This window comes from Notolabrus celidotus, chromosome 6, assembly GCF_009762535.1.
Source record: "Notolabrus celidotus isolate fNotCel1 chromosome 6, fNotCel1.pri, whole genome shotgun sequence".
Taxonomy (NCBI): Eukaryota; Metazoa; Chordata; class Actinopteri; order Labriformes; family Labridae; genus Notolabrus; species Notolabrus celidotus.
Genome location: NC_048277.1, coordinates 26937388 through 26957369, shown reverse-complemented (window position 1 = coordinate 26957369; position 19982 = coordinate 26937388). Strand labels below are relative to the sequence as shown.

The following is a 19982-nucleotide window of genomic DNA, read 5'->3' as shown; positions in this document are numbered from 1 at the left end:
AACCGTTATGCCCATATTTGGAGTAGTAGTGACAGCACGGAAGGGAAGAGGAGAGGGGTGTAACCGTCGCCTCTCGTGCTTGGATGTACTGGAGAGGTACCGTCAGTCAGCTTCTAGCATGCTGTTTTTTGTAGTTTGGAGAGTATTTATGGTGTTTGTAAGAGAAAAACAGCAGGTTAAGACAAGTGTGTTTATAGGCAGAGGAAAGGAAGAGTTTACGTAAGCTTTATACCGCTTTAACTTGCTGTTAGTTTGTGTGGAACAAAGTAAATATCGCTAAATCAAACCTGAAATACACAAATAATAGTTCAACTAGGTAGTTTTGGTGACCACTGCTTCATCGTTATTCACTTCAACTTAATATACTGTTTAGTACAGATTTTTCAGGTAAAAGCGAACAGTTTTTGAACGTTTAATTGAACAGGTGTCCTCTAAAACAGGGGTTCCCAAAGTGTGGGTCAGGAGCATGGTCAGGAGACCCCCCGGGAAGTCGCGAGACACCAATGGGGGGGTCGCGAGATGTCTTCCAGATTTTTTCCTTTTTTTAAGTAATCTGAAATTGCTTATTTTACCCATTATTGTAAAAAATTCAGACAAAAATAGTCACATTTGAAATTAAACCCTGCAAATAAGTACATTTAATTAGTTTTCTGCTTTTCTTTGTTGCTGGATGACTCCTAAAGTTAGGATTAGCGAACAGCTAATTAACAAAAGCATCAGTAGCAGCTGGTTAATTCACAGCAGCACAGGAAACACAGCCACATGTGTGTATAGGTAAACTAATTTTGAAGTATGAAGCAACATTTAACCACTTAGAGGGACAGTGGGGGTCACAAGTCTTTGGCACCTATATTTTGGGTGTCGCGGGCTTAAAAGTTTGGGAACCCCTGCTCTAAAACGTGCTGTAACTCAATTATATGATGTCATCCATCTGTTTCTGAAGATCGCTGTTTTGAAGCCAATCGTCGGTGGGAGCCATATTGGAAATGCTGAACTCAACCTAACTGCTGTCGGGCTAGTGTGAGGTAAAGAGGCGCGCTTTGAGCCTCCTCGCCAACAGCTACAGTGTTCCCGCCTGTCCATCAAGTCAGCTGTGCCTCTCATTGGAAGACTCGTTATCTTAATATCTTCAAAATTGTCGCATTATGAAAAAATTCACTCCCTGTACAGTGTGTGCCGATCGAGGAATGAGCTATCCAGACTACACTTGTCTTTTGTACCAGGCTGTAAACACTTGCCTGTATGTGGTTTCTAGTACTTCCAGAGCCAGCCTCAAGCAGACACTCGAGAAACTGTAGATTTTAACACTGCTGCATTGGCTTCAATTCTCGCGGCGGAGGTTGCTGCTTGGGTTCATTCAAACATTTTGAGGCAGAAGTTAAAAGAGGGGGTCTGGCTGAGTAGGTGTACACAAAGTGAACAAAAAAGTAATTCTACTTCCTGAATGAAACTCACTTTCTAGTAAGATTGATCTGTTATATTTCACTATCATTTTATAACAGCACTTTTTACGTTTTATCCATTGGAAGGGCAGCTATGAGAGAATTCTCGTGTTTTCCACTGAAAGGGCATCAGAGAGGGCATTTCAAATTATTTTACTACACGGGATATCCAAGAGTGATCATCCCAAGAGTCACAACTTTCTATATGAAGACACAAATGACCATTACACTCTTGGCATATCACTTATATATATATATTTTGTTATTTGAAACTCCATTTACAACTCACAACAGCCTCTTCTCATTATAAGATCTGAATTTAATGCTGCATTCATTCATTCTGAGAGATTTCTGTGACTCAGTGAACAGTTGACCTGTAACATAAGCTGCCCATGGAATGTGTATTCCCTTTCCTGATTAGTCTATCAGGTACTTTTTGCATCTCTGAGATCACATAAATTACTGAAATGTGTAGCGCAAAGCAATGATATAAAACACACATTTAAATGTAAATAGTTCATTAAGTAAGAACATTGTGGACAAAAATACCAATCTTCAATTTCTTGCCTGTTTATTATTTATTGCATATGGTCAAAAATCAAGTCAGTAGTATTACAGACGATCTGGTCAGACAATGGCGGTGCTGTGCTTATGAGAACATATGCATACTAGAAAACTACAAAAGCAATGCAGAACTATTAAATACATATTTTTTTCATAATTTATCATACATTATATTAAAAATATATGTATTCTGTAAATTATCATTAAGCTGAAAAAGTTCTTATAATGGACATTTACAATGTGAAACATGAACTGTGCCAGACATCTTCATGTTTACCTGGTGTTCATGTTTACGTTTATAAGGTAGTGAACTCATTTTCCCTGCTTTCACCTTTTTAAGAGCACCAAACACCTTCACAGAGTCATTCAGCAAGTCTACTGCCCTGCATCAAACAGCTTCTTCCTGCCCTCCATACCAGACATGGATTCCACATTCTTACGCCAGTCAGTCACCTCCTCTTTCTGTTGGGTGAGAAAAGGATTTTAAATACCCAAATAATAATGAATTGTTGTAAAGTGAAACCACTTAACTTACTGTCTACAAATACATCTAAACTCAGCATCTCTTACCTTTTCCTCTTCCTTCTTCACCGTCTTCAGGTTGGCCTTGAAGTCCACAGACTCTTTCACCTTAGCACCAAGCAGAGCACCCAGCATGGCATCAGCAGACACCCTCACCCTTCTCAGGTTTGGTCTCTTCATCTTACCCTTCAGCTCAAAGATCTTCTGAGACAGATCCCGTATCTGTTTGTAACACCAGTGACAAACCCACCACCACCATCATAACCTTAAATGTAGCTTACATAAAGTGTGCCTCTCTTGAAATTGAAACATATATGATTTAATTCACAAATATCCCTTACCTCCTTGTCATTTATTGTCACTTTTGCATTAATGTCATACCGCTCTTCATCAACCACATCGATTTTATGGTGCAGCTCTTTGCAAAGATTCTGTGGACAGAAACCTTTAGAGTATTAGACTTGTTTTAGAAGGTAACTGGTCTACATTTAATTCAGGAGAAAGAACAATGCAACGAAACAATACAACATTTTCAATCATAAATTGAAATGGCTACATTCAAGATTTGCCGTTTAATTTTTAGGAACCCAAAAACAAATTCAAGGACTTAATTAGAAATAAGTGAATGTAAAGTCTCCACATACAGGGCTGTTTATAATTGGAGTAACTAACTAATTAATTCACATGGCCACATACAAACAAACAAATAAAAACATGTGTAGGTTTAAGTGCTACAGTGATAAACACACCTGTAGGTCCTGTAGAGACAGGCCTGACAGTTGGAGTGCTGGGACTTTCTCATTGAGGGTCCTCTCTCGTTCATCTTTTTTATTTTGCTTGTCATTCTCCAGCATAGTCATTGCCTTCTTTAGTAGTTTGGTCTGAAATATACAGAAAATAACACCTTGGTCAACCAGACAATGGATGCTTTAACAGCAGGGTAAGTCTGAAATGTCTTGAACAAGTTTTAACAATATAGAAATACCTTCAAGAACAGTCTGCGAGAGGCAGAGATTTTTGGCTTTGGTTTCTAGAAAGGAAGAAGGTAAATATGTCATTTGAAGGAAACAGCTGCAAACACTGTAGTTTCTTAAATAACCAACTGCACACTGTAAATTCTTTAGTGTTAATTAACTTGACATGCAGGTCTTTAAAATAAGTGTTTCACCAAATACAAAACAAGCCTGCATGTACAGTACTGATTAAATCCTCAGTAGAAACTGATTAGCTTGTCTGTGTAAAGCCCTCATTATTTTACAGTTCTGCAGTTTAAGTTGACTAATGCAAAAAATGATAATAAAGACATTTATGTTATTTGACCAAGTAGAACCAACTCACCGGAGCTCTGTCCAGTCATTAAGGTGGTGCCCAAAGTTCAAGAAGAGAAAGATAAACATTTTTTTTTTCAATTTTGGAAATTCACTGATGTGTTAGTTTATTATTTAAAAGATACAAATGAAAAGTTGGTACTCACGCCTCAGACATCTTTGCAGTTCTGTGAGTATTTCCTTCTTAGATCTATCAATGGAAAAAAAGACAAAGATGCATTTTAATTTTTTAAAGAAGAAACCTACATTCTAGAATGTTTACCGTGAAATGAAAGTAGCAAGATCAGGCATAAATGCAAGTGAAAAAAAACTGTTTTTATCACTTCAGGTTGAGGAACCCTGCATACCAATAGGTTGCAGTTCTATATAACATGTGACACAAAAATGCATGACATTGTCTTAAGGTCAAACCTATGACTTCATGACTCCTCGATGAAACAAAGCCAACATACTTTTACCTGATAAGTATTAATCAGAACCAAAACAATATAGAAGGCAGGATTCATGATACCTTTAATCACTGACATGTTCTTTTACACATGATTTTGATAAAAGTAAAACCTTTTCAATTTCAGATCATTACTATAAAATGACAGTGGTGTAAAATGAAAGCAATGGTGATATGTGGTAAATAGGAAAAACAAGAATCCAATCAGACTTGTATTTTCAGTTAAGACCAGAGAGAGGCAGCTGATCTCAAACCTGAACACCAAAAGAAACTCTGTATTCCAGGCTCACATGTAAAGAGGATACTTAGGTTCTGCAGAGAGGCTTTCATGTGATAAGAAAGAAGGGTTAAATGCTGATTAGACTAAATTTAACAATTGAATGTAATTAATTATTCTTTAACTTTAAGCAAAGTGTTGTAAAATACTTAATTCTTACTGAACTTTAATCTGTGTTTCATCCATTTAAATTCAGTAATATGTTAAAGTAAAACTTCTTACCTTATAGAGTAGGTGACAAATACCCACAGACGTCTTTTTCTGAGACGAGGAGCGCAGAAAGAGGGTAGATATATAGATTCCGGCACCCATGTGAGTGGCTCACTAAAATAGCCTCTGTTCTCACTGCGTCTCTCACATCCCATATGTATGAGGTGTGAATATTCTGACTTGGACTGTCCACCTTTGATGCTTCCTTGGTATATCTAATGTTAAGATACAGCAGGTTCACTTTGAAGGAGCTCTAAGTCCAGTATTACAAGCATTAAATTAGCCCACATACAGCTGAGGCAAAGAGAACAAAAAAGGCAAGATTGTGTGATTTTTTTATTTGGAGAACATCACAGTTTTCATGTTTGTGTCAAGCAAATCAACCAAATGTCAAGATAACAAAGCAGCACTGCAAAAACTTGACCTAGACTTTATTTAATACCTCTATTAGCCAATACATTATCAGCATCTGACAAGCCAATAGGCAATACATCACAGTAGATAACACAGGGGAAAGCAATACTTATTTCATAGTCAACTCTAGATGGTCCACATGTGTAGCCTGAGAACATTGTGTTGATTGATAGAGTTATGCTGCCATCACAAGGCAGCAGAGTGTAACTACAGCAAACAGTCATCACATTACCAAAACAAAGCAGCAAACAACAGGAAACTATTCCTACAAAACTTATGGGTTAGTATTTTTTTAATCTTTTGATCCAAATAATTTAAAAACACTTGAAGCCTAAAGACTTTCTGAAGATGAAGAATATATATATACATATTTATTTTTTTAAATTTGATTTATTTGTAAAGGGACCACGTACAATATTTAACATAAATGTCACCATTTGATGCATTGTACCAGAGTTAGCTTAAAGCTAATTTACACCTGCAGTCCCTTGGCAGGTCTGTCCTTATCCTTTATATCTTTACAATTAAAACAACAAAGATACAACACATTCCTGGTTTTCATTGCTGTCTCAAATTCATTCATAGGTTTATATATTAACAAATGTATAAGTCTAGATTGTATGTTTTTCCTAAAAGAGGATGTTATTTTACATGACAGTTATTTTTTCTTTAGTTCCCAGAGGCGTCAAACAGCTTTTTCCTGCCCTCCATACCAGACATGGCCTCCACGTTCTTACGCCAGTCAGTCACCTCCTCCTTCTGTTGGGAACACAACATTAAATGGACATATTAAAGAGACAAAGTGATACTAATCTTTAGAGATAATTTCAGAGACCCTAAGCAGATGGCTGTCTTACCTTCTCCTCTTCCTTCTTGACAGTTTTGAGGTTGGCCTTGAAGTCGATGGACTCCTTGTGTTTGGAGCCCAGCAGGACGCTCAGCATGGCTTCAGCTGAGATCTTCACTCTCTTCAAGGTTGGTTTCTTGAACTTACTCTGGATCTCAATGATCTTCAGATTCATGTTCTCAATCTGCCCAGAGACCACAATGTAAGAGTTTAATGTAAGCATATTTTTATTGGAGCCTAATCACCTGAGTAAAAGAATGGTTTTTTTTTGTTCCCCTACAATGAGCCTCTTATATCTACAGAGGGAGTGGGTCTCCTACCACCTAGTCCACTGTGTTGTACCCTCAGGCCTCTGCAGTAGAGCAGGATGGACAAAGCAAATACTTTCTCCAGTCTTTTGCCTGATTTATAAGTTCTGAGGCCACTGTGGGCTCTACATGCCCCTCAATACTGCACACAATACTGTTTCATCAAACTAATCCTGTATTGTTTTTTTTTTTTTATTGGATAACCATATGATTTGTTAAAATTTTGTTGAATTTTAAATGGAAGGAAAGAGTGAACACATTTATAAAAGGTCTAAACTTATTTTTCTGACATTAGTGGCTTTTATGAGCAACACAATACACTACAAAATAATAATAATAATAATAATAATAATAATAATAATAATAATAATAATAATAATAATACATTCTATTTATAGGCGCCTTTCTGGACACCCAAGATCACCTTACAACATAGCAATAATAAAAGCAACACTCAACAGTAAATAAATACATACATTAGAATAAAGGTACAATACTAGAAAAATGAAAGGGGAGGGGAAGTCATTCCAGTCCCAAAATGAGAGAATCGTGGAATACAATGCAAGTTTACAAAAAAAAACAAATTGAAAATGTATATATTGTGACAAATTATTCATAAAAATGCACATAAAACAAATTATATTGGCTATTTTTACAGATGAGTTCCAATCTGTGGGTAGTATCTGTTTTAAAATTGATACAACTTATAACAGAGCAATACTTTAAGTTTGATTAATAGTCTTAACCTCATTTAGAATATAAAAGCGTCTTTAAAATATGCTTTTAAAAAGTCATCCGTCATATTTAACTGACATGCTGAAATGGATTAGACAAGTTGACCAATTTGACTCCTGACATAACAAAGTATACAGTATGTTCCTAGGTTAGTCACACATTCCCTCCTTGCTCACAGCTACCAGCTCTGAATAATGTTAAACTCAATGTGAACTATTTGGTTCCCTGTTTGGTGTCCATCAGATGTCTATTTATGGCTCTCTCATGTCTTGTTATTCTCACTTCTGCCACATGGAGACAGTGTTTGTTCATCTGTAGGTCTTTACATTGTGTCTCTGGCTTTCTAATATAAAGATTGGAAACAGTAACATACAGACATGTGTCATTAGATTCTCTCATTGATTCTCGAGCAGCTCACCTCTGAGTCACTTTTGTTCACCTTCTGGCCAATATCATACCGCTCCTCATCTACTACATCGATCTTGTGGTGCAAGTCTTTGCAAAGGTCCTGTAGAACAGTAAAAGTGATGCTCTAGTGGTACACTAATATAACAGTAATTCAAACAGAAAAATGTGAAATATAAGAAAAACTTGAAGCAAAATAAAATGACATACCATCAGATCCTGCATTGACAGACCAGACATATTTAGAGGAGGAACTCTGTCTGATAGAGCAGTTTCTCTCTCCTGCATCTTGTGTTCCTTCTCCTCCTGCAGCATCTGAGCAGCCACTGTCAACAGTCTGATCTAAGGAAACACAACATAAGCACATGCAAAAGCTTTTATCTGCATGTAATCCCCAATCCAAAAAGTTTCACATAAATACCAGACATGTTCATCAAAGGATTTAAGAAAACTAAAACATGAGGATGGAATAACTTCCAAATGAATTTATCAATAGAAATGCCATTCATATAAACTGTGTTTAATACAACAGGCATCACAAATATTCACATGTTACAAGTACTGTACACACTGCTGTAAACTGTGCGCTAAAATGTTCTAATCTTGTTCTAGCTGTTGTTTGAAATATACGATGGTATGCAGTCTAAAAATGTGTAATAAACAAATGAAGAAAGAAATATACCTTCAACCCCAGCCGTCGAGAGGATGAAATCTTTGATTTCTTCTACAATAAATAAATGATAACATTCACTCAGTCAGTTCTTTTAATACTGTCACATCTACTCATATGATCTGATGACCTTAAAGGACAAATATGGGATTAAATAAATATTATATGTTATAAGATTGATACTCACAGGTCTGTTTGAGCAACAACAAGAAGGAGAAAACACATGTCAGCATATTCACATCAAGAGAAAGTCGTACAGTATGGTTTTAAACTTCCTAGAAACGCGTTTAAATAAACCATAAGTGATAATACTCACGGCTCAGCCATCGTTGTTGTAAATTCCCACACTAGAATTGTCAAAGTAAAGAAAAGCATGAAATGTGTGATCTTGTGAAATTTGAACTATCATGCATTTCATAACAAGAAGAGTAAATTTCCTTTACTTAAAATCTCCCTTCAATTGAGCTGTACGCAGAAGATTAATGATCCCTTAACCTCTCTGGTTAAAGTATGTCACCCACTCAAAACATTCATTGCCCCATTAAAGCTGGGTACAGAGTTATTTACTGCCTGCTCAGTGACGGTGCAATTTAAAGCAGAGAGAAGTACTTTCTGTTCTGAACAAGTCATTCTGTTTTTTACATTCTGCTCTCATTATACTCAAAGGAATCACTTGATTTATTTCAGCAAAAATATATGTTTAGATATGGTGCTTTGGTAAGGATGGATAGACATACTGGGGTTAGTTTCTTGGTTATTTGGAATCAAAATTACAGTTGACAAAAACTCAATAAAATGCATTTCTATTGTATAAATATGAAAAAGAAAAATGCAGACATTACCTTATGAACTGTCACATGTAAAGTCTCAAAGTACAGAGTCAGTGCATGTGTTAACATAACTCACAAAAGTCTCTGCATAGGTGACAGAAAAGGTGAACGGCCAGATAATCCACAGGCATGCAGGATGACAATGTTCAACTTGCTGTTTATGTTAATCACAACAAAACCAAAGAAAACAACACAGTAATAGACACTGCTCTGGATCATTGACCTGCAGATTTAAAGGCTTACACAATGTATTAAACTCATAACACATTGGTAGTCACTTTGTTAACAAAACTCCTCATACACCCCACTCACCACACTACCACGCAACTACTCCAAATCACAAGTTGTAGAATATGAGCATCTCTGTACCTGATTGAATCTGAACGTCTCCTTCAGCTGCACCTCAAAACTGAAGGAAAGAGTGTGTGCAGGAGGCAGTAATCAGCTTTCTGAGAGACCATGGAGAATTATCAGATTTATAGTATGTGTGCCAAATGTGAATGGCTCACTGAAATAGACTCCTGTGTGCGCTACTGCTAGTGTCGGCCTGCCAACAGTGACATTTACTGTTGCACATAGCATCACAGCAATATTCAGACAGGAAAGGGGGTAATAAAAAGTTCATTTATGGGCTCAAACATTTGGGTATCTTGTGTGGTTTCCATAACACCTGTTGGGGGAAGTGACAGTACGCATTTAAAGAGGTGACCACGTTAATGTTGGGTCATTGCCACACATTCACATTTGACCAGCTCATTGGTGTTCAGATAAAGCTGTCAAGGAGGCAAACAGTAGGAAGAAACCTGCATAGAGTGTTGGTATTAACTTGTTCTGCACCTTTATTTATAGATCAAACGACACAGTCTGAGTCTGGACCATCTTAAGATGTCCATCTATAGGCATCTAATACTGTCACCTCGTGAGACTGAAGCGGTTCTAACACTAGTTCCCACAGTTGTGTTTCACCTGTTCAGGGAAAACTAATCTCACCGCAGTTTACAAATTCATCCATCATCATAACATTTAACATTTTTGCAGAAAGGAACATTTCCCTTTCATTAAAAAATGGCAGGAGCGTTATGGTTGTCATACTTGATTTGAAGGTCAGCTCTAGTCTATTGTTGCAGCTTTAAAAATAATTACCCTTCAGTCAGTTTTAAATTAAGCTTTTCTCTTACTTTAACTCCATCATAACAAAACACTTTAACTCAATACTATGTCCAGTGCTTTTCTGTCTCCCACCTTAAAAGTTACATTATTTAGCCATTTAATGTACGTAATGACTGAATATTGCAGCCTTGTTAGACATTACATGACCATGCCAGAGGTAAGAAAATAACCTGAAGTTACTCTGGTGTTATTTAGGTGAGTGGAGGAAAGAGGACAGGTGCTGTTCCAGGCTTGATGGATTGCAAACCGAGCTCAGCCAGAGTTCAATCTGCGTCATTGTTGTAAGAGGGAGTCAAATGTTTGGTCCCTCAAAGGGCTGCGACCATGCCCTCACGTAAAGATAGGTGGGCAGCAGCAGACGATTGAATAAGAATAGTATCTTGCAAACCTGAGGTCAAACACTATATTTAGATCACTTTTAATAGATATTTCAATTTGTACTGCACCATAAAAGATGTGTAGGCAGGTTTGAGTGTAAATGGTCAAAGTTGATGCAGAAGTGGTTCAATTTTGATTTGAGTTCAGTGGATCCAACATGTCGTGTTATGCACCCAAAAAAAGTTTAACACTGCTCCTGCATTCATAAGGTGTAAAAATAACCAGATAAATCTGTTTAACCACTATAATCTCTCTCTCTCTGTTTTCATCTTCTCTATCACTCTTTCCAATGGCAACTCGGTCAAGGCAGATGGCTGTCTAACATGAGTCTGGTTCTGTCAAGGTTTCTGCCTGTTAAAAGGAAGTTTGTCCTCGCCGCTGTAACTTGCTTAATGCTTCAAAGTGCTCTGCTCATGGTGGATTAAGATGAGATCAGACTGAGTCTTATCCTGTTTTGATGTTGGGTCTTTGTAAACAATATAACATAGAGTACAGTCAAGACCTGCTATGTTTGTAAAAGCTTCATGAGATAACATTTGCTGTGATTTGGTGCTACATAAATAAAGATTGATTGAAAACTTCTGTACAAAACTTGCCAAGCAGACAGACAGACAGACAGACAGACGGGCGGGCGGGCGGGCGGGCTGGCAGGTAGGTAGGTAGGTAGGTAGGTAGGTAGGTAGGTAGGTAGGTAGGTAGGTAGGTAGGTAGGTAGGTAGGTAGGTAGGTAGGTAGGTAGGCAGGAAGAAAGGTAGGCAGGTAATGTTTTACCCATACCTGAAGTTTGACAACTTGAAAGACTCATGAAGAAATATGGTTTATCAAGAGGATGAGTGCTGCAAATAATAATTCATTTTGATACAGATTCAGTTGCTAATTATTTTTTATTGGTTTATAATTTCGTTCAGCAGATATGGTAGAGGGCCCAGGTTCTCAATATGTTTCCAAATCAGATAATTATTTACTATAATAAAATTCAAAAATCAGCAGCAAATCTTCAATCAGTGATTTTCTTTTTTGCTTGAAATAAGTTGAAACAATCAATGAATAATCAGAATACATTTTATTGCCGTCGTATTTCCCTGACCACTCCATCAACTTATTTTCTGCTCTTCTAATTATTGTAATGAGCTGTAGAAGTGTTGATTGATGCTGCGTGCACTGGCAACTGCCGTGTTGCCTTACTGAGCTTTATTGCAGCCTTGAACCTCTCTTATTTTGGAAGCTCACAGGTCTTAACATTACACCTGCTTGATTTACAAAGATGATCTAACAACTTTGTTTTCAGCTGCTGCTGCTGCTGACTGCCAAGTCTTGAATTCTAATTTCCACCTGATACCCTGGTATTGGATAGCCTGTTAAGTGACAAAGCACATACCTAAAAGAAAATTGCAGCATCAGTTTTGTTTGTTGATCAGAAGCATTTATTATAATGACAAACACCAGGTTTTTTTTTTTTTTACAAGGGTTTGAGGATTAAGACAGAAAATTCAGCTGCATGCCTATGTAATGAATGTTTAGGCAATTTACAAAATTAAGTTGTTTTAGATTTTTTTAATTTAAATTTACAAGTGCCAACACTACAAAATGACAACAAGGTACAACTCATTTAAACCTCAAATCGCCCAATCCACTTCTTTTGAATATATTTTTTTTACATGTTGTAAAAGTTTCAAGCACACTCACAAAACACTGCTGCTGCCTTTTGTGGGCAAGGCCATATATTTAAGTTTCCTCTCTTTGTTTTCAACTATAAAACTGAATTTGTAGTGAAAATGTCCATAAATATCAAGTCTACTGTCCGGCATCAAACAGCTTCTTTCTGCCCTCCATACCAGACATGGCCTCCACGTTTTTACGCCAGTCAGTCACCTCCTCTTTCTGTTCATAAGAAGAAAATATTTCTTAGTGATACTGTACTTTAAAAGAATACACCCCAAAATAACAAGACCCATACCAAATGATTCCACCATGATTCAAACCTGTGTTTAAAACCAGGCCAGCCTGACTTAATCTTGAAAGCCTTTGAAATAGGCGTGAATAAAAATAGAATCATGTCAAAATATTGTTACTGTCGCTTCACTCACCTTCTCCTCCTCCTTCTTCACAGTCTTCAGGTTGGCCTTGAAGTCCACAGACTCTTTGACCTTAGCACCAAACAGAGCTCCCAGCATGGCGTCGGCAGAGATCTTCACCCTCTTCAGAGCAGGTCGCTTCATCTTACCCTTCAGCTCAAAGACCTTCTGATTCAGGTTTTCAATCTGTAGGATACATTTCCAGATTGAAATAAAAGGTGTGCCATTGTACAATGCCAGTTTTAAAAATCTCCAAACTAAAGCCTTCAATTTAACCAGACCTAATGAGAGTGAGCTATTAACCTTAAATATATTTAACCCAAAAAATATTCAGTGCTGCTTTTTGCAAAGCATTCAGAGGGATTAATGGGTCATCTTCAAAAGGAAAATGAATAAGTCAAAAAGTGAAGACATAATTTAATCCTTATGTTAATTTAGTAAACTTTTACCTCTTTGTCATTTTTGACCACCTTGGAGTTGATGTCATAACGTTCTTCGTCAACAGAATCAGTCTTTGTTTGCAGTTCTTTGCACAGGGCCTGCAGACAGACAGGCAGACAGAGAGTCATCACATATTTGTCGAAGTAATGAGTAAGAATCCTGAAATCCTCGTTTTGCAGTGCAGCATTTTCTTTTTATTCTAAAGATGACTTCTCTCTGTGATGTTGCAACTCTCCTTTATCCAGGAAATAAAAAATCAAGAAGCCCTTTATCACCACGGCGTTGATGTTTAGATATGGGCAATACTTGAATATTGCTCCAAACAATTGTGTCAGCTGCAAGCCCAGAGTATAAAATGTAGCACCTCTCCGCTAACACACCTCCTGCATATGAACATGCTGTAAGAATGGCATCTGTTGTATGTATAACAGAGGAAGGCTTTCATATGGAGCATTTCAGGGATGTAGTTTCATTGAGGTGTGGTGGCTGATGTGGTGACCTGCACATACCTGCAGGTCCTGCAGAGACAAACCAGACAGCTGGAGGGGAGGAAGTCTCTCATTCAAAGTCGCCTCTCTTTCTCTCTTCTTGTCCTCTTTATCCTTCTCCCACATCACTGTTGCCTGTTTCAGCAGCTTGGTCTGACATAAATGAAAGTAAAGAATGATGAACTGTGGTGCATTGCTTTCTCAAAGATTGACTCTGTGTTTAATTATTGTAGAAATACTGAAGACAAAAACCTTGAGAGCCAGTCTGCGAGATGCAGTGATCTTTGATTTTTTCTGCATGAAAGGCAGAAGACACATCATGAATACAGCAACAATCATAAAAACATTATTTAAATGAATGTTTTCTAAATAAGAAATACTTTTATTGAAATGACTTACCCCTCTGTTGTGGAATTTATGATGATATAAAGACAATAAATTGTAAAAAGTTAACATCAGCATGATAAAGATTTTAATAAAAACTCAGATTTTACTAAATGTAATAGTATTATAAACAAAAACAGAACTTACCCCTCAGACATGGTTTGCTTTGTCTGTAAAAATGAAGTTATTTATACTTGAGTCAGAATACATTTTTTAGCTGTTTAGTTGCAGTAGTAGATACATGCAGTAGACTACAGTAGTTCCTTTTTAACATTGTTATACAGTACTAAACTCAACTTATATGTAACAATATATGTTTGAATATTCTGTGATGTATGCACCAGTATCTTTTACAAACATTAACACCGTTCTTTCACCTCCTGGTGACAGATCAAAGTCATTCACACTGCGGTACAATAACAGACCAGCGTTAAGCCTTTGGATCAGTAGCTGCACATGCTTGAGCACTGCAGATACTTCTCTTTTTTAATCCTAGAGTCCATCCATTTTTTAGGCTAAGTAAAATCAGCACTCACTCAAATAATTTCTGACACACATATGTAGGATAAAAACAAGAAAACCATGCTATAAAAATAAAGAAAGTAATTCTGGTCTTTGCTACACAAAATGACTCAGTTGCACAATAATGAACTAAATTACCTTGTATGTGGGTAAGAGTTAGTCAATGTATAAGCTGCACAAAGACACCTTAACAATCAGTACAAGCTTTTCTTTACTAAATGTGGAGATATAATTGTGTTAATGTAGCCTGTTTTTTCATTTCCTATATTTGGTCTAACTTTAATAAATCTTGCATCTTCAGTATTTTTTCTTGTTGAAGCCTGCCTCATAAAGCTCCTACTTTCTTTAAACATTTCTAGGTGGATGCCACCATCATAATTTAAGATCTGTATCATCAAGAGGAAAATCAACATACCTTTATTTTACGTCTGGGAAGAAAACCTGCTGAGGTGAGTAGCAGCTGTCTTGAAATGACAGGTAGAAAACTCAAGTCAATTTTAATGGACCCTCTTGCCTTCTGTGAGTGGCCAACTAAAATAGCCTCCTCTGTCCTGAGCCAGCATACTGTTTACTACTACACTTCTACAACTACAACACCAGATTCCCCAGTATGTCTCTGTTGCTGAACACTGGGAGAACAGGATGTTAAGACAGCTTCACCTCCAGGGGATTAACATCTATTTGTTGAGTCTGTAATCTCACGACTTCTTAATTGGACTGATTTAAATCTGAAATCTGAAGATCTGAACAAACTGGAGAACTCAAACAGAAGAGTTGGCTTGGTTGTTTAATCAGCATCATGTGTATTACAGTTAGTGTGACAGCGCCATCATCTGTTTAATACAAATACTGCACTTTAAAACACATACTCCCAAAGCCCATGAGAACAATATCAATATGCAAGGAATACTATACACTTTATGTCAATACATTAAAACCGACACTGATACTTTTAACATATGAGTTAACGTGAAGTCAAAATGATAAAAAGTATGTTCCTACAGTTTTGTCTAAGAAGGTGTTATACTGGATCTTGACATCAGTCTTTACAAAACCAGATTTTATTCCATCTGGTCATGAAAATCTTGAATTCTGAAAGTGAGATGAAAAAAGGAATTAACTGTAAAGGACAAATTATACTTGATACATAGAAAATGGAAGAAGGCTTTCAAACTGAAACTGATAATGATTAGTGTAGTAATATTCGTGTCAAGTGCAACACCGGAAACTGTGAAAACTGTTCATATAATGTGTAATATCCTAAAACCAAATACCTCTTCTCTTGACCTGACTATATATTTGATATTTGTTTTTATATCGTTCTATATTTTTATTGTCTTTTATAGATATTTTCTACCTGTTTTTATTTTATTTTTATTTAGAATTCATTTTATTTTTATTTTATTTATAGGCACCTTTCTGGACACCCAAGGTCACCTTACAACATAGCAATAATAAAATCAACACTCAGCAGTAAATAAATACATAAATTATTATGTATTTATCTCATGCAGCGCTTCTAATTTCATTGTACACCTTACAATGACAAATAAAGGCTATTCTATTCTATTCTATAACTCAGTTAGTACTCAGGTTGGTATGAAAGCTTTTTTTTAAGTCATATTTTTGGCCTTTTTGCCTTTATTTGATAAGACAGCTGAAGAGAGACAGGGAATATGGGGATTAGAGAGTGGGGTAAGACATGCAGGAAATGGTCGACCAGCCGGGAATCGAATCGGCGACCCCTGCGACGAGGACTGTAGCCTCTGTATGTGGGGCGCTTAGACCACTAGGCCACCAGTGTACCTGTATGTATGAAAGCTGTTTGTCAAACTCAGGTGCTGCTAAAAAAACTGAGAGGGTTTGTAAGGTGGGACCCTGGAGTGGCTTGTTTTTTTATTTTTATTCTGATTGTATAATTGGCCTTTTTCATAACTTGCAGTACATATGCTATCCAATACTTCTGATTACTTCCTGTACACCTAAGTGATAAAGGATGATATGAAATAATCTGCTACAGTCATAGTTTGATTACATTGATTTCAGTGGCTCAGGATTTACTCCATTTCAAATACGTGGACTCAAAAGGTAATAAGAACATTTGTCCAGAGAATTTGAAAACTATCTGAGACAAGTGCATGAAAATCTATATCATCTTTTAATATCTAAAAATAAATGTCTGTCAGTGTGTCATTCTGTTTATGGATGAATAATTCTATTTTGAATCAATAATATTGAGTCATCCGCTTGATATGTTTATTTGCATGAACTTATCAGAATTGTGTGTCCATGTGTTTGTCCGTATGACGCACTGATGATGCAGGATGACATTGAACCAATCAAAAAGTTGCCTTTCAGTCTTTATAATAATGAGTTTTTCTGTTTCTGGAGTTGGTGCTTTTGTAAACAGACTGTGTGAGATTAAGTGATGTATTGACACATTTCTTCCCTGATCATATGGGTGTGATCTGTGATGCACAGAACTTAAGATGTCAAAGCATTGTGAGAAAGATGTGTTGCTTTAACATCCTCTTTTCACACAAGCACCTTTTTATTGTCCAGCGTTAAACAGCTTCTTTCTTCCCTCCATACCAGACATGGCCTCCACGTTCTTACGCCAATCAGTCACTTCTTCCCTCTGCACAAAGAGATAAGGTTTGATATTTTCCTCAAAAACAGGTTCTTAATTTGTGGATGTTCATCTCTACCAGTGACTTTACCTTTTCTTCATCCTTCTTCACTGTCTTTAGTTTGGCTTTAAAGTCAGCCTTCATAAGTTTGGAAGTGTCAGTACACGCCCCCAGCATGTCATCTGTGGTTTTCTTCACCCTCTTCAAGCTCGGCCTCTTTGCCCCCTTCAGCTCAATGATCTTAAGATTCAGACCGTCGATCTGTGCCACAAACATCACAACAATACTGCAATAGCCTGATTGGCAGGTAAATATTCAAATTGTTATTTTTCCTAATATGTGCCCAAGTTTCACTTTACCTCTTTTTCATTTCTGCCCACTTTGATCTCCATGTCATAACGAACCTCATCCACAACATCAATCTTTTGATGTAGTTCTTTGCAAAGATCCTGTCAAGAAAACCAGATCTGTCAAGATGAACAAGAACAACACTGAGGGACTGAATCAGCTTGGTGTTTAAGTACCTGGAGCTCCTGGACTGAGAGACCTGACAGCTTCAGCGGAGGGTAAGACTCGTTTATGACTCTTTCTTTCTCCTGTTTCTTTTCCTCACTTTCAGCCACCAGCATAGACTCTGCCTTCTTCAGCAGCTTGACCTGTAAGATAGTAAGGTGCTAATAAGTATGGATAAAATTAAAGCTGCCTTGGATCAAGACACATACTGATAAATGATATTCATACATGGACTAAAGGCTGGCAAGACCTACCTTCAATTGCAGCCGGCGCGTAGCGGAGTATTTTTGCTTTCTCTATAACAAAGATGAAATTCTTCATACAGCAAATCTAGTCTTTATTAAATGTATGCAAATATATTTTTAGGATTAAAAAGTATTATTATGACTCAATTGATGATGCTGTAAAAAGTAATCTTTTTGACTTACCGGTCTTCATCATAACGTGAAAAGAAGAGAAGACAAAGATACACATTTTGTTATTTATCGTGTAAAAAGTGTATGACGTGTTTCTCTTTGGATAAGGTACTCACCCCTCAGACATGCTTGCAGCTTTTAGTACCTTAAGAGCAGAAACAAAGCTTTTTTACTCATTTCTACTGCATTGCATGTCATTTTTTTCACATACTGTATCCCACTAGAGCAGCTGATTAGGCTTTGTATCATTTCTCAGTTTCATTAGGTTTTTCCATAGTTAGCATGTTCAGGGAATCCAACAAGTTAACAGTTTAATAGATTTATGAAATGTAATTGTCCTCAGGGGCTCTCTGATAAATTGTAGAATCCTTCCAGGACCAGTTTGTTACAAAGGGCTGATCAGGGGCCTGTTTCACATCTATATTTAGCCACATTGCCATCATGCTCCGCTGTGTCCCAGCAGCTGCAGAGGGCTGGTTGATGCCAGAGAACGCCAAGCTGCAAATTTGGCAGCCAAGAGAGGAACAACACCAAACCTGTAGAGACTGTTATAGCGATTTCAAAAACTGCTCTTAACCCCAGCTCACTATGATCCACGATGCTGCTTGTTTTCTATTTTTTTAAGTTGTTAATTGTATCTTCGGAAGCTCCAAGCCAAAAAGTCCACATTATGGCTAAAATGAAAATCAACACTATCTCTTTTATCATGTATCCTCTCTTGAGTCTTTCTCCCATTTTCTTTGACGTTTTCTTAACAGGTTTTGCTTTGTAACTGCCTCATTGCTCATGCTTTAGGATTTTAACATAGTGTAAATAATGAATGAATAGTTGTAGGCATTAAAGGCAGATTAAAACATGTCGATGCATCAACACTGCAATATATCCCATTGAAATTAAGCCAGCCTGACAGGGTGCTAAAGTCAAGGCAAACAAGTAAAGTAGCAGACAATTTTAGGAAGCCTGCAGCCTTGCCGCTTTATCAAGGGGGGAGAGTTCATACGAGCAAGCCATCATCACTTATCACACCAGCTTTCGGCCACACCGATGGGTCAAGCGTGCTGTTACTCCTCACCAATACTTTGGCAAGCCATCTAATCCTCAGGTTACATTTCCTCACTTAGAGGATCAAGAGATCATCAAGGAGTCAACGCCGGAGGGCCACGTTTGAGAAGCTACTTGAAGACCTTGACAAAAGTAGCGGCATAGCAGGGATTCCCTCACATAAATACCAGCCGTGTCATGGGCATGCTGATATGCAGTCTTCAATACTTCCTACAATAAAACCAGACTCAACTTTATCCAGACAAACATATAACGGTAGAGACGGGCACTTAGATAGCTGGGCTGATTTCCCAAGCTTCTGCCTTGTCAAGTTAAAGAGCCCATTCTAATGTCTATAATAAGCCTGATAGACTTCCATTTGGCTGTGGTGAATAGAGCAGGTTGATTATTTGATGTGAATCTTACCTTGAAGGTGAGAAGAAATCAGCGAGGGCAGAAACAGTGGGGAGTCAGGAAAAGAAAAAGCACTATATGGTTATAAGTGAAAGATTTATGTATTCAAAGTCTCATGTGAATGGCTAACTAAAATAGACCCCTTGTCCACCTGACAATTCCTGCACCACAATGCAACCCGTTTTGATTTGCCCTCAACCCATGACCCATTTGTTTCATGTGATAGCATTGCACAAGAGCACACTTCACTCATACCTCACTTAAGTGACAGCTGATTGTTCCTTTCTGCAGATATCAACTGACCCGCGTGGACAAAGGCCAACAACAAACATCAGTGGTTTTAAAGTTGTATTTTAAATAAGGTTTTAAAAGTTGACAGAATAACATTTAAGCCTTTTGATAAAACAGTCCTCAATTTAAAAAGTTAGATCACTAGTATTAAAACAAAGTACAGATGGCGCTAATGACGCTGTTATCAGTCTTTTCAAACATACACTAGTAGATGGTGAT

General features: G+C 37.2%; 5 protein-coding genes across 16 annotated transcripts in view; 1 reads left to right on the top strand and 4 right to left on the bottom strand.

Annotated features, from left to right (window-relative positions):
• Positions 1-29: 29 nt before the first annotated feature.
• Positions 30-19982, top strand: part of zgc:136858 (uncharacterized protein LOC678543 homolog) — a 34432-nt gene continuing 14479 nt past the window's right edge. The window contains exons 1-10 of one of the 12 annotated variants that reach the window (XM_034685891.1): positions 30-96; positions 2347-2475; positions 2607-2693; positions 5879-5946; positions 6086-6180; positions 12659-12757; positions 14818-14907; positions 17054-17113; positions 17209-17395; positions 17523-17654. The gene's annotated coding sequence lies outside the window, so the exon portion shown is untranslated. The other 11 variants (XM_034685895.1, XM_034685897.1, XM_034685894.1 and 8 more) reach the window with 11 other exon arrangements.
• On the bottom strand, positions 2271-4023 carry LOC117814518 (troponin I, slow skeletal muscle-like). The gene is made up of 7 exons (XM_034685906.1): positions 4003-4023; positions 3867-3873; positions 3514-3558; positions 3278-3409; positions 2870-2959; positions 2577-2750; positions 2271-2468 (listed from the first exon to the last, which is right to left on the bottom strand). Exons 1-7 carry the CDS (start codon positions 4011-4013, stop codon positions 2382-2384), a joined length of 546 nt encoding a protein of 181 aa, XP_034541797.1. The 5' UTR covers positions 4014-4023; the 3' UTR covers positions 2271-2381.
• On the bottom strand, positions 5875-8572 carry LOC117814517 (troponin I, slow skeletal muscle-like). The gene is made up of 7 exons (XM_034685905.1): positions 8487-8572; positions 8358-8361; positions 8183-8224; positions 7711-7842; positions 7514-7603; positions 6063-6236; positions 5875-5964 (listed from the first exon to the last, which is right to left on the bottom strand). Exons 1-7 carry the CDS (start codon positions 8543-8545, stop codon positions 5875-5877), a joined length of 591 nt encoding a protein of 196 aa, XP_034541796.1. The 5' UTR covers positions 8546-8572.
• Positions 12330-14031, bottom strand: LOC117814516 (troponin I, slow skeletal muscle-like). The gene is made up of 6 exons (XM_034685904.1): positions 13952-14031; positions 13805-13846; positions 13574-13705; positions 13073-13162; positions 12636-12809; positions 12330-12429 (listed from the first exon to the last, which is right to left on the bottom strand). The coding sequence occupies exons 1-6, from the start codon at positions 14012-14014 to the stop codon at positions 12343-12345; spliced, it is 588 nt and encodes a 195-aa protein (XP_034541795.1). The 5' UTR covers positions 14015-14031; the 3' UTR covers positions 12330-12342.
• LOC117814519 (troponin I, slow skeletal muscle-like) lies at positions 15233-19589 on the bottom strand. Its single transcript, XM_034685907.1, has 9 exons — positions 19485-19589; positions 18134-18162; positions 18030-18033; positions 17856-17897; positions 17613-17744; positions 17448-17537; positions 17179-17349; positions 17006-17096; positions 15233-15550 (listed from the first exon to the last, which is right to left on the bottom strand). The coding sequence occupies exons 2-8, from the start codon at positions 18142-18144 to the stop codon at positions 17010-17012; spliced, it is 537 nt and encodes a 178-aa protein (XP_034541798.1). The 5' UTR covers positions 18145-18162; positions 19485-19589; the 3' UTR covers positions 15233-15550; positions 17006-17009.

Excerpts from the sequence above, each read along its gene's own strand:
- LOC117814518 (XM_034685906.1), bottom strand. Across the intron at positions 3,410-3,513 it reads CTCGCAGACTGTTCTTGAAG|ACCAAACTACTAAAGAAGGC; the intron begins GTATTTCTATAT and ends TGTATATTTCAG. Across the intron at positions 2,469-2,576 it reads TGAAGAAGGAAGAGGAAAAG|AAAGAGGAGGTGACTGACTG; the intron begins GTAAGAGATGCT and ends CTCACCCAACAG.
- LOC117814516 (XM_034685904.1), bottom strand. The coding sequence starts at position 14,014 with ATGCTGATGTTAACTTTTTACAATTTATTGTCTTTATATCATCATAAA. Across the intron at positions 13,706-13,804 it reads CTCGCAGACTGGCTCTCAAG|ACCAAGCTGCTGAAACAGGC; the intron begins GTTTTTGTCTTC and ends CATTTATGTCAG. Across the intron at positions 12,810-13,072 it reads TGGTCAAAAATGACAAAGAG|ATTGAAAACCTGAATCAGAA; the intron begins GTAAAAGTTTAC and ends TGTATCCTACAG.
- LOC117814517 (XM_034685905.1), bottom strand. The coding sequence starts at position 8,545 with ATGCTTTTCTTTACTTTGACAATTCTAGTGTGGGAATTTACAACAACG. Across the intron at positions 7,843-8,182 it reads CTCGACGGCTGGGGTTGAAG|ATCAGACTGTTGACAGTGGC; the intron begins GTATATTTCTTT and ends GTGTTTCCTTAG. Across the intron at positions 5,965-6,062 it reads TCAAGAAGGAAGAGGAGAAG|AAGGAGGAGGTGACTGACTG; the intron begins GTAAGACAGCCA and ends TGTTCCCAACAG.
- LOC117814519 (XM_034685907.1), bottom strand. Across the intron at positions 17,745-17,855 it reads CGCGCCGGCTGCAATTGAAG|GTCAAGCTGCTGAAGAAGGC; the intron begins GTAGGTCTTGCC and ends ACTATCTTACAG. Across the intron at positions 17,097-17,178 it reads TGAAGAAGGATGAAGAAAAG|AGGGAAGAAGTGACTGATTG; the intron begins GTAAAGTCACTG and ends CTCTTTGTGCAG.